The sequence below is a fragment of the Sceloporus occidentalis genome, unplaced genomic scaffold (genome assembly GCF_023333645.1).
Source record: "Sceloporus occidentalis isolate IW3139 unplaced genomic scaffold, rSceOcc1.0.p SCAF_4, whole genome shotgun sequence".
Lineage (NCBI taxonomy): Eukaryota > Metazoa > Chordata > Lepidosauria > Squamata > Phrynosomatidae > Sceloporus > Sceloporus occidentalis.
In genome coordinates, this window is record NW_028316984.1 from 94,038,658 (window position 1) to 94,051,805 (window position 13,148).

The 13,148-nt window shown below is 56.1% G+C and overlaps 1 protein-coding gene across 1 annotated transcript in view; it reads left to right on the top strand.

Moving 5' to 3' along the window:
• LOC149314355 (mucin-5B-like) overlaps positions 1–13,148 on the top strand; it is an 80,569-nt gene that overhangs the window by 38,901 nt on the left and 28,520 nt on the right. The window contains exon 31 of the mRNA XM_089523095.1: positions 1,465–12,945. Coding sequence (XP_089379221.1) covers positions 1,465–12,945 — 11,481 coding nt within the window. The remainder of the gene's footprint in view (positions 1–1,464; positions 12,946–13,148) is intronic.

Genomic DNA, 13,148 nt, shown 5'->3' on the forward strand with positions numbered 1-13,148 from the left:
CAAAAAGGGGCTTCTTTTTGCAGTGCAGAACAGGCATCATTGGGGCACTCGAGTGCCATGATGATATCCATTGTGTGCCATACCATTTGGATGCGGCGCATGAACGACGTCATTTGCACACATGCCATATGGATGTGTGCGTGCCAAGATGGCGTCCAGGCAGTGTAGTAGTGCTCAGGAGTGTGCAGATGCTCTGCTCTCCCAAGCCCTAATTTTGGCTCCAGGCCAGCACATGGTGCCAGTCTGTACTGGGCCAAAGTCTCTTGGAGAAACCAAGGTAGGATCCTAACCTTGGAAGTTGAACACTTAGAATTACACCATGATTTCATTTACACAAACTAAGGAATTTAGCAGCCAAATATCTGAAGACATAGATTGGGTGTTTTTTTGATACTGTTCTCCAAAACATAACATATACTGTGCCAGAATACTATTTTATTTTTTAAAATCAAGTAAACAATTTTGTTTTGAAATACCAGGAAAGAAAACTACCAAACCTTTCAACTTATCAGTGACTTGATTAAGGAATGGAAGGCATGTTTATCAAATTTGCAGATGACACTGAATCAGGAGGATGAGTTAATACACCAGAGGACAGTATTAAAATTCAAAATGATCTTAATAGATTAGAAAGCTGGGCCAGAACCAATAAAATGAATTTCAGCAGGGAGAAATGTAAGGTACTATACTTAGGCAACAAAAATGAAGTGGACAGCTATAGGATAGGAGACCCATGGCTTGTCAACATTACATGTGAAAGGAATCAAGAAGACCTAGTAGACTACAAATTGAAATTCAGTCAACAGTGTGATGTGGTAGCTAAAAAAGCTTATGCAATTCTAGCCTGCATCAATAGAAGTATAGTGTCTAGACTGAGGAAAGTAATAATACCACTCTGTTCTGCTTTGGTCGGGCTTCACCTAAAATACTGTGTCCAGTTCTGGACACCACAAATCAAACCAGACATTGAAGGGCTGGACCATGTCCATAGGAGGGTAACCAAAGTAGGCACTGGAAACCATGCCTTATGAGGGGTGACTTAGGGAGCTGGGTATGATTAGCCTGGAGAAGAAAAGGCTAAGGAGTGATATGATAGCTTGATTTAAATATTTAAAGGGACATCATATTAAGGATGAAGCAAGCTTGATTTTGGCATCTCCAGACATTAGGACTTAGAGCAATGGATTCAAACTACAGGAAAACAGATTCCACCTAAACATGAGGAAGACGTTTCTGACAGTGAGAGCTATTTGAAACTGGAACACACTACCTTGGAGTGTGGTGGAGTCTGCTTCCTTAGAGGTTTTTAAACAGCCATCTGCCAGGAGTGCTTTCATTGTGTATTCCTACATGGCATAGGATTTGACTGAATGGTCCTTATGGTCTCTTGCAATTTTATGACTTTATGATTCTTGGAAAACAAACTAGCAAAGGCAGACTGAAATAATTACATCTTTTTGACAGGAGGAACTACACCAACAACAACGTCATGTGTGCACAGAGTATGTGAATGGACAGATTGGTATGATGTGAGCTACCCAAGATTTGGAACAAACAATGGTGATTATGAAACACCAGAAAACATAAGAGCCAGAGGACACAATCTTTGTAAAATTCCAGATCAAGTGGAGTGCAGGGCACAAAGATTCCCCAATGAAAAACTGGAGTCATTAAATCAAAAGATAACTTGCACCAAAACTGGTGGTTTGATCTGTAATAACAAAGACCAGGTTCCACCAATATGCCAAAATTATGAAACCAGGTTCTTATGCTGTGAATATACACCATGTGGTATACCAACATCCTTACCTATAACATCAACAGCTGCAGAAACAACAGCTATATCTAAAACAACGCTGCCAGCATCCTCAACAGGGTCCACAAAAGCAGAGACCCCCGGGGTTCCCGGAAGCACGGCCACCACCCTTCTGCCGCCCACTTCCTCACCCGGCTGCCAGCCCCGATGCCAGTGGACCGCTTGGTTCGATAACTACTATCCAAGCTCGGACATAGATGACGGTGATGTGGAGAACGAGGAGACAATCCGAGCAGCGGGAGGCAAGGTCTGCGAAAACCCTGTGGACATCCAGTGCCGGTCAGAGGAACACCCCCATCTTAGTCTGGAGGAGCTTGGTAAGAAGGTGACCTGCAACCTTCAGGATGGAATGGCGTGCCTGAATGCAGAACAGTCAGGAAAGATGAAAATATGTCCCAACATACAGACTAGATACCAATGCTGCGACTACAGCCACTGCAAACCGGGAACCACTGCACCGGGTTTCACGACGGCCGCCACCACAACCATAGAGGGCAGCACCCCGGGAAAGAGCACGCCGCCAGCATCCTCCACGGGCTCGACCCCAGCTCCCCCGGTACCCACCACGACCCAGAGCACCACAGTTGTCTCCACCGCCCCAGGAGTAACAGGCTCGGTAAGCACACCTGCAGTCACCCCCGGAAAAGGCTCTACTGTGACAGCCACGTCCCTGCAGTCCACCCCCGTTTCCAAGCCTACGGCCTCAATCCCAACTGGAGCAGAGACCCCCGGGGTACCCGGAAGCACGGCCACCACCCTTCTCCCGCCCACTTCCTCACCCGGCTGCCAGCCCCGATGCCAGTGGACCGCTTGGTTCGATAACTACTATCCAAGCTCGTACATAGATGACGGTGATGTGGAGAACGAGGAGACAATCCGAGCAGCGGGAGGCAAGGTCTGCAAAAACCCTGTGGACATCCAGTGCCGGTCAGAGGAACACCCCCATCTTAGTCTGGAGGAGCTTGGTAAGAAGGTGACCTGCAACCTTCAGGATGGAATGACGTGCCTGAATGCAGAACAGTCAGGAAAGATGAAAATATGTCCCAACATACAGACTAGATACCAATGCTGCGACTACAGCCACTGCAAACCGGGAACCACTGCACCGGGTTTCACGACGGCCACCACCACAACCATAGAGGGCAGCACCCCGGGAAAGAGCACGCCGCCAGCATCCTCCACGGGCTCGACCCCAGCTCCCCCGGTACCCACCACGACCCAGAGCACCACAGTTGTCTCCACCGCCCCAGGAGTAACAGGCTCGGTAAGCACACCTGCAGTCACCCCCGGAAAAGGCTCTACTGTGACAGCCACGTCCCTGCAGTCCACCCCCGTTTCCAAGCCTACGGCCTCAATCCCAACTGGAGCAGAGACCCCCGGGGTACCCGGAAGCACGGCCACCACTCTTCTCCCGCCCACTTCCTCACCCGGCTGCCAGCCCCGATGCCAGTGGACCGCTTGGTTCGATAACTACTATCCAAGCTCGTACATAGATGACGGTGATGTGGAGAACGAGGAGACAATCCGAGCAGCGGGAGGCAAGGTCTGCAAAAACCCTGTGGACATCCAGTGCCGGTCAGAGGAACACCCCCATCTTAGTCTGGAGGAGCTTGGTAAGAAGGTGACCTGCAACCTTCAGGATGGAATGACGTGCCTGAATGCAGAACAGTCAGGAAAGATGAAAATATGTCCCAACATACAGACTAGATACCAATGCTGCGACTACAGCCACTGCAAACCGGGAACCACTGCACCGGGTTTCACGACGGCCACCACCACAACCATAGAGGGCAGCACCCCGGGAAAGAGCACGCCGCCAGCATCCTCCACGGGCTCGACCCCAGCTCCCCCGGTACCCACCACGACCCAGAGCACCACAGTTGTCTCCACCGCCCCAGGAGTAACAGGCTCGGTAAGCACACCTGCAGTCACCCCCGGAAAAGGCTCTACTGTGACAGCCACGTCCCTGCAGTCCACCCCCGTTTCCAAGCCTACGGCCTCAATCCCAACTGGAGCAGAGACCCCCGGGGTACCCGGAAGCACGGCCACCACCCTTCTCCCGCCCACTTCCTCACCCGGCTGCCAGCCCCGATGCCAGTGGACCGCTTGGTTCGATAACTACTATCCAAGCTCGTACATAGATGACGGTGATGTGGAGAACGAGGAGACAATCCGAGCAGCGGGAGGCAAGGTCTGCAAAAACCCTGTGGACATCCAGTGCCGGTCAGAGGAACACCCCCATCTTAGTCTGGAGGAGCTTGGTAAGAAGGTGACCTGCAACCTTCAGGATGGAATGACGTGCCTGAATGCAGAACAGTCAGGAAAGATGAAAATATGTCCCAACATACAGACTAGATACCAATGCTGCGACTACAGCCACTGCAAACCGGGAACCACTGCACCGGGTTTCACGACGGCCACCACCACAACCATAGAGGGCAGCACCCCGGGAAAGAGCACGCCGCCAGCATCCTCCACGGGCTCGACCCCAGCTCCCCCGGTACCCACCACGACCCAGAGCACCACAGTTGTCTCCACCGCCCCAGGAGTAACAGGCTCGGTAAGCACACCTGGAGTCACCCCCGGAAAAGGCTCTACTGTGACAGCCACGTCCCTGCAGTCCACCCCCGTTTCCAAGCCTACGGCGTCAATCCCAACTGGAGCAGGGACCCCCGGGGTACCCGGAAGCATGGCCACCACCCTTCTCCCGCCCACTTCCTCACCCGGCTGCCAGCCCCGATGCCAGTGGACCGCTTGGTTTGATAACTACTATCCAAGCTCGGACATAGATGACGGTGATGTGGAGAACGAGGAGACAATCCGAGCAGCGGGAGGCAAGGTCTGCAAAAACCCTGTGGACATCCAGTGCCGGTCAGAGGAACACCCGCATCTTAGTCTGGAGGAGCTTGGTAAGAAGGTGACCTGCAACCTTCAGGATGGAATGACGTGCCTGAATGCAGAACAGTCAGGAAAGATGAAAATATGTCCCAACATACAGACTAGATACCAATGCTGCGACTACAGCCACTGCAAACCGGGAACAACTGCACCGGGTTTCACGACGGCCGCCACCACAACCATAGAGGGCAGCACCCCGGGAAAGAGCACGCCGCCAGCATCCTCCACGGGCTCGACCCCAGCTCCCCCGGTACCCACCACGACCCAGAGCACCACAGTTGTCTCCACCGCCCCAAGAGTAACAGGCTCGGTAAGCACACCTGGAGTCACCCCCGGAAAAGGCTCTACTGTGACAGCCACGTCCCTGCAGTCCACCCCCGTTTCCAAGCCTACGGCGTCAATCCCAACTGGAGCAGAGACCCCCGGGGTACCCGGAAGCACGGCCACCACCCTTCTCCCGCCCACTTCCTCAACCGGCTGCCAGCCCCGATGCCAGTGGACCGCTTGGTTCGATAACTACTATCCAAGCTCGGACATAGATGACGGTGATGTGGAGAACGAGGAGACAATCCGAGCAGCGGGAGGCAAGGTCTGCGAAAACCCTGTGGACATCCAGTGCCGGTCAGAGGAACACCCCCATCTTAGTCTGGAGGAGCTTGGTAAGAAGGTGACCTGCAACCTTCAGGATGGAATGACGTGCCTGAATGCAGAACAGTCAGGAAAGATGAAAATATGTCCCAACATACAGACTAGATACCAATGCTGCGACTACAGCCACTGCAAACCAGGAACCACTGCACCGGGTTTCACAACGGCCGCCACCACAACCATAGAGGGCAGCACCCCGGGAAAGAGCACGCCACCAGCATCCTCCACGGGCTCGACCCCAGCTCCCCCGGTACCCACCACGACCCAGAGCACCACAGTTGTCTCCACCGCCCCAGGAGTAACAGGCTCGGTAAGCACACCTGCAGTCACCCCCGGAAAAGGCTCTACTGTGACAGCCACGTCCCTGCAGTCCACCCCTGTTTCCAAGCCTACGGCGTCAATCCCAACTGGAGCAGAGACCCCCGGGGTACCTGGAAGCACGGCCACCACCCTTCTCCCGCCCACTTCCTCACCCGGCTGCCAGCCCCGATGCCAGTGGACCACTTGGTTCGATACCCACTATCCAAGCTCGGACATAGATGACGGTGATGTGGAGAACGAGGAGACAATCCGAGCAGCGGGAGGCAAGGTCTGCAAAAACCCTGTGGACATCCAGTGCCGGTCAGAGGAACACCCCCATCTTAGTCTGGAGGAGCTTGGTAAGAAGGTGACCTGCAACCTTCAGGATGGAATGACATGCCTGAATGCAGAACAGTCAGGAAAGATGAAAATATGTCCCAACATACAGACTAGATACCAATGCTGCGACTACAGCCACTGCAAACCGGGAACCACTGCACCGGGTTTCACGACAGCCGCCACCACAACCATAGAGGGCAGCACCCCGGGAAAGAGCACGCCGCCAGCATCCTCCACGGGCTCGACCCCAGCTCCCCCGGTACCCACCACGACCCAGAGCACCACAGTTGTCTCCACCACCCCAGGAGTAACAGGCTCGGTAAGCACACCTGCAGTCACCCCCGGAAAAGGCTCTACTGTGACAGCCACGTCCCTGCAGTCCACCCCCGTTTCCAAGCCTACGGCGTCAATCCCAACTGGAGCAGAGACCCCCGGGGTACCCGGAAGCACGGCCACCACCCTTCTCCCGCCCACTTCCTCACCCGGCTGCCAGCCCCGATGCCAGTGGACCGCTTGGTTCGATAACTACTATCCAAGCTCGGACATAGATGACGGTGATGTGGAGAACGAGGAGACAATCCGAGCAGCGGGAGGCAAGGTCTGCAAAAACCCTGTGGACATCCAGTGCCGGTCAGAGGAACACCCCCATCTTAGTCTGGAGGAGCTTGGTAAGAAGGTGACCTGCAACCTTCAGGATGGAATGGCGTGCCTGAATGCAGAACAGTCAGGAAAGATGAAAATATGTCCCAACATACAGACTAGATACCAATGCTGCGACTACAGCCACTGCAAACCGGGAACCACTGCACCGGGTTTCACGACGGCCGCCACCACAACCATAGAGGGCAGCACCCCGGGAAAGAGCACGCCGCCAGCATCCTCCACGGGCTCGACCCCAGCTCCCCCGGTACCCACCACGACCCAGAGCACCACAGTTGTCTCCACCGCCCCAGGAGTAACAGGCTCGGTAAGCACACCTGCAGTCACCCCCGGAAAAGGCTCTACTGTGACAGCCACGTCCCTGCAGTCCACCCCCGTTTCCAAGCCTACGGCGTCAATCCCAACTGGAGCAGAGACCCCCGGGGTACCCGGAAGCACGGCCACCACCCTTCTCCCGCCCACTTCCTCACCCGGCTGCCAGCCCCGATGCCAGTGGACCGCTTGGTTCGATAACTACTATCCAAGCTCGGACATAGATGACGGTGATGTGGAGAACGAGGAGACAATCCGAGCAGCGGGAGGCAAGGTCTGCAAAAACCCTGTGGACATCCAGTGCCGGTCAGAGGAACACCCCCATCTTAGTCTGGAGGAGCTTGGTAAGAAGGTGACCTGCAACCTTCAGGATGGAATGACGTGCCTGAATGCAGAACAGTCAGGAAAGATGAAAATATGTCCCAACATACAGACTAGATACCAATGCTGCGACTACAGCCACTGCAAACCGGGAACCACTGCACCGGGTTTCACGACGGCCGCCACCACAACCATAGAGGGCAGCACCCCGGGAAAGAGCACGCCGCCAGCATCCTCCACGGGCTCGACCCCAGCTCCCCCGGTACCCACCACGACCCAGAGCACCACAGTTGTCTCCACCGCCCCAGGAGTAACAGGCTCGGTAAGCACACCTGGAGTCACCCCCGGAAAAGGCTCTACTGTGACAGCCATGTCCCTGCAGTCCACCCCTGTTTCCAAGCCTACGGCGTCAATCCCAACTGGAGCAGAGACCCCCGGGGTACCTGGAAGCACGGCCACCACCCTTCTCCCGCCCACTTCCTCACCCGGCTGCCAGCCCCGATGCCAGTGGACCGCTTGGTTCGATACCCACTATCCAAGCTCGGACATAGATGACGGTGATGTGGAGAACGAGGAGACAATCCGAGCAGCGGGAGGCAATGTCTGCAAAAACCCTGTGGACATCCAGTGCCGGTCAGAGGTACACCCCCATCTTAGTCTGGAGGAGCTTGGTAAGAAGGTGACCTGCAACCTTCAGGATGGAATGACGTGCCTGAATGCAGAACAGTCAGGAAAGATGAAAATATGTCCCAACATACAGACTAGATACCAATGCTGCGACTACAGCCACTGCAAACCGGGAACCACTGCACCGGGTTTCACGACGGCCGCCACCACAACCATAGAGGGCAGCACCCCGGGAAAGAGCACGCCGCCAGCATCCTCCACGGGCTCGACCCCAGCTCCCCCGGTACCCACCACGACCCAGAGCACCACAGTTGTCTCCACCGCCCCAGGAGTAACAGGCTCGGTAAGCACACCTGCAGTCACCCCCGGAAAAGGCTCTACTGTGACAGCCACGTCCCTGCAGTCCACCCCCGTTTCCAAGCCTACGGCGTCAATCCCAACTGGAGCAGAGACCCCCGGGGTACCCGGAAGCACGGCCACCACCCTTCTCCCGCCCACTTCCTCACCCGGCTGCCAGCCCCGATGCCAGTGGACCGCTTGGTTCGATAACTACTATCCAAGCTCGGACATAGATGACGGTGATGTGGAGAACGAGGAGACAATCCGAGCAGCGGGAGGCAAGGTCTGCAAAAACCCTGTGGACATCCAGTGCCGGTCAGAGGAACACCCCCATCTTAGTCTGGAGGAGCTTGGTAAGAAGGTGACCTGCAACCTTCAGGATGGAATGACGTGCCTGAATGCAGAACAGTCAGGAAAGATGAAAATATGTCCCAACATACAGACTAGATACCAATGCTGCGACTACAGCCACTGCAAACCGGGAACCACTGCACCGGGTTTCACGACGGCCGCCACCACAACCATAGAGGGCAGCACCCCGGGAAAGAGCACGCCGCCAGCATCCTCCACGGGCTCGACCCCAGCTCCCCCGGTACCCACCACGACCCAGAGCACCACAGTTGTCTCCACCGCCCCAGGAGTAACAGGCTCGGTAAGCACACCTGCAGTCACCCCCGGAAAAGGCTCTACTGTGACAGCCACGTCCCTGCAGTCCACCCCCGTTTCCAAGCCTACGGCCTCAATCCCAACTGGAGCAGAGACCCCCGGGGTACCCGGAAGCACGGCCACCACCCTTCTCCCGCCCACTTCCTCACCCGGCTGCCAGCCCCGATGCCAGTGGACCGCTTGGTTCGATAACTACTATCCAAGCTCGGACATAGATGACGGTGATGTGGAGAACGAGGAGACAATCCGAGCAGCGGGAGGCAAGGTCTGCAAAAACCCTGTGGACATCCAGTGCCGGTCAGAGGAACACCCCCATCTTAGTCTGGAGGAGCTTGGTAAGAAGGTGACCTGCAACCTTCAGGATGGAATGACGTGCCTGAATGCAGAACAGTCAGGAAAGATGAAAATATGTCCCAACATACAGACTAGATACCAATGCTGCGACTACAGCCACTGCAAACCGGGAACCACTGCACCGGGTTTCACGACGGCCGCCACCACAACCATAGAGGGCAGCACCCCGGGAAAGAGCACGCCGCCAGCATCCTCCACGGGCTCGACCCCAGCTCCCCCGGTACCCACCACGACCCAGAGCACCACAGTTGTCTCCACCGCCCCAGGAGTAACAGGCTCGGTAAGCACACCTGGAGTCACCCCCGGAAAAGGCTCTACTGTGACAGCCATGTCCCTGCAGTCCACCCCTGTTTCCAAGCCTACGGCGTCAATCCCAACTGGAGCAGAGACCCCCGGGGTACCTGGAAGCACGGCCACCACCCTTCTCCCGCCCACTTCCTCACCCGGCTGCCAGCCCCAATGCCAGTGGACCGCTTGGTTCGATACCCACTATCCAAGCTCGGACATAGATGACGGTGATGTGGAGAACGAGGAGACAATCCGAGCAGCGGGAGGCAATGTCTGCAAAAACCCTGTGGACATCCAGTGCCGGTCAGAGGTACACCCCCATCTTAGTCTGGAGGAGCTTGGTAAGAAGGTGACCTGCAACCTTCAGGATGGAATGACGTGCCTGAATGCAGAACAGTCAGGAAAGATGAAAATATGTCCCAACATACAGACTAGATACCAATGCTGCGACTACAGCCACTGCAAACCGGGAACCACTGCACCGGGTTTCACGACGGCCGCCACCACAACCATAGAGGGCAGCACCCCGGGAAAGAGCACGCCGCCAGCATCCTCCACGGGCTCGACCCCAGCTCCCCCGGTACCCACCACGACCCAGAGCACCACAGTTGTCTCCACCGCCCCAGGAGTAACAGGCTCGGTAAGCACACCTGCAGTCACCCCCGGAAAAGGCTCTACTGTGACAGCCACGTCCCTGCAGTCCACCCCCGTTTCCAAGCCTACGGCGTCAATCCCAACTGGAGCAGAGACCCCCGGGGTACCCGGAAGCACGGCCACCACCCTTCTCCCGCCCACTTCCTCACCCGGCTGCCAGCCCCGATGCCAGTGGACCGCTTGGTTCGATAACTACTATCCAAGCTCGGACATAGATGACGGTGATGTGGAGAACGAGGAGACAATCCGAGCAGCGGGAGGCAAGGTCTGCAAAAACCCTGTGGACATCCAGTGCCGGTCAGAGGAACACCCCCATCTTAGTCTGGAGGAGCTTGGTAAGAAGGTGACCTGCAACCTTCAGGATGGAATGACGTGCCTGAATGCAGAACAGTCAGGAAAGATGAAAATATGTCCCAACATACAGACTAGATACCAATGCTGCGACTACAGCCACTGCAAACCGGGAACCACTGCACCGGGTTTCACGACGGCCGCCACCACAACCATAGAGGGCAGCACCCCGGGAAAGAGCACGCCGCCAGCATCCTCCACGGGCTCGACCCCAGCTCCCCCGGTACCCACCACGACCCAGAGCACCACAGTTGTCTCCACCGCCCCAGGAGTAACAGGCTCGGTAAGCACACCTGCAGTCACCCCCGGAAAAGGCTCTACTGTGACAGCCACGTCCCTGCAGTCCACCCCCGTTTCCAAGCCTACGGCCTCAATCCCAACTGGAGCAGAGACCCCCGGGGTACCCGGAAGCACGGCCACCACCCTTCTCCCGCCCACTTCCTCACCCGGCTGCCAGCCCCGATGCCAGTGGACCGCTTGGTTCGATAACTACTATCCAAGCTCGGACATAGATGACGGTGATGTGGAGAACGAGGAGACAATCCGAGCAGCGGGAGGCAAGGTCTGCAAAAACCCTGTGGACATCCAGTGCCGGTCAGAGGAACACCCCCATCTTAGTCTGGAGGAGCTTGGTAAGAAGGTGACCTGCAACCTTCAGGATGGAATGACGTGCCTGAATGCAGAACAGTCAGGAAAGATGAAAATATGTCCCAACATACAGACTAGATACCAATGCTGCGACTACAGCCACTGCAAACCGGGAACCACTGCACCGGGTTTCACGACGGCCGCCACCACAACCATAGAGGGCAGCACCCCGGGAAAGAGCACGCCGCCAGCATCCTCCACGGGCTCGACCCCAGCTCCCCCGGTACCCACCACGACCCAGAGCACCACAGTTGTCTCCACCGCCCCAGGAGTAACAGGCTCGGTAAGCACACCTGCAGTCACCCCCGGAAAAGGCTCTACTGTGACAGCCACGTCCCTGCAGTCCACCCCCGTTTCCAAGCCTACGGCCTCAATCCCAACTGGAGCAGAGACCCCCGGGGTACCCGGAAGCACGGCCACCACCCTTCTCCCGCCCACTTCCTCACCCGGCTGCCAGCCCCGATGCCAGTGGACCGCTTGGTTCGATAACTACTATCCAAGCTCGGACATAGATGACGGTGATGTGGAGAACGAGGAGACAATCCGAGCAGCGGGAGGCAAGGTCTGCAAAAACCCTGTGGACATCCAGTGCCGGTCAGAGGAACACCCCCATCTTAGTCTGGAGGAGCTTGGTAAGAAGGTGACCTGCAACCTTCAGGATGGAATGACGTGCCTGAATGCAGAACAGTCAGGAAAGATGAAAATATGTCCCAACATACAGACTAGATACCAATGCTGCGACTACAGCCACTGCAAACCGGGAACCACTGCACCGGGTTTCACGACGGCCGCCACCACAACCATAGAGGGCAGCACCCCGGGAAAGAGCACGCCGCCAGCATCCTCCACGGGCTCGACCCCAGCTCCCCCGGTACCCACCACGACCCAGAGCACCACAGTTGTCTCCACCGCCCCAGGAGTAACAGGCTCGGTAAGCACACCTGCAGTCACCCCCGGAAAAGGCTCTACTGTGACAGCCACGTCCCTGCAGTCCACCCCTGTTTCCAAGCCTACGGCGTCAATCCCAACTGGAGCAGAGACCCCCGGGGTACCTGGAAGCACGGCCACCACCCTTCTCCCGCCCACTTCCTCACCCGGCTGCCAGCCCCGATGCCAGTGGACCGCTTGGTTCGATACCCACTATCCAAGCTCAGATAGACAGGACGGTGATGTGGAGAACGAGGAGACAATCCGAGCAGCGGGAGGCAAGGTCTGCGAGAACCCCGTGGACGTCCAGTGCCGGGCCGAGGACTTCCCCGATGTCAGCCTGGATGAGCTCGGTCAGAAAATGACCTGCAACCTTCAGGTTGGATTGTCGTGCCGGAATGCCGAACAAAAAGGAAAGATGGGAATGTGTCGCAACTTTCAACTTAGATATAAATGCTGTGACTACAGCCACTGCAAACCGGGAACCACTGCACCGGGTTTCACGACGGCCGCCACCACAACCATAGAGGGCAGCACCCCGGGAAAGAGCACGCCGCCAGCATCCTCCACGGGCTCGACCCCAGCTCCCCCGGTACCCACCACGACCCAGAGCACCACAGTTGTCTCCACTGCCCCAGGAGTAACAGTCTCAATCAGCACACCTGGAGTCACCCCTGCAAAAGGCTCTACTGTGACAGCCACGTCCCTGCAGTCCACCCCTGTTTCCAAGCCTACAGAGAGTACTAAGCCTTTTGTCACAGTTTCCATAGCTTCCTCCAGTCCTACTGTCACCACAGGTATGTTACTGATGAATTCAGCAATATTACTTTCCAATTTGTGGAATATTTTCATTCTGTTTATCAAATATCACAATTTCTTTAAGTACCATCTTTCATGAGTTTTGGTTTTGCTGATAATATTCTTTAAATATTTTTTTTTCTTTATTAGAATGCTAACATTATGCTCAGTATTACTTGCATTTTTCTCATATTTTTAAGGT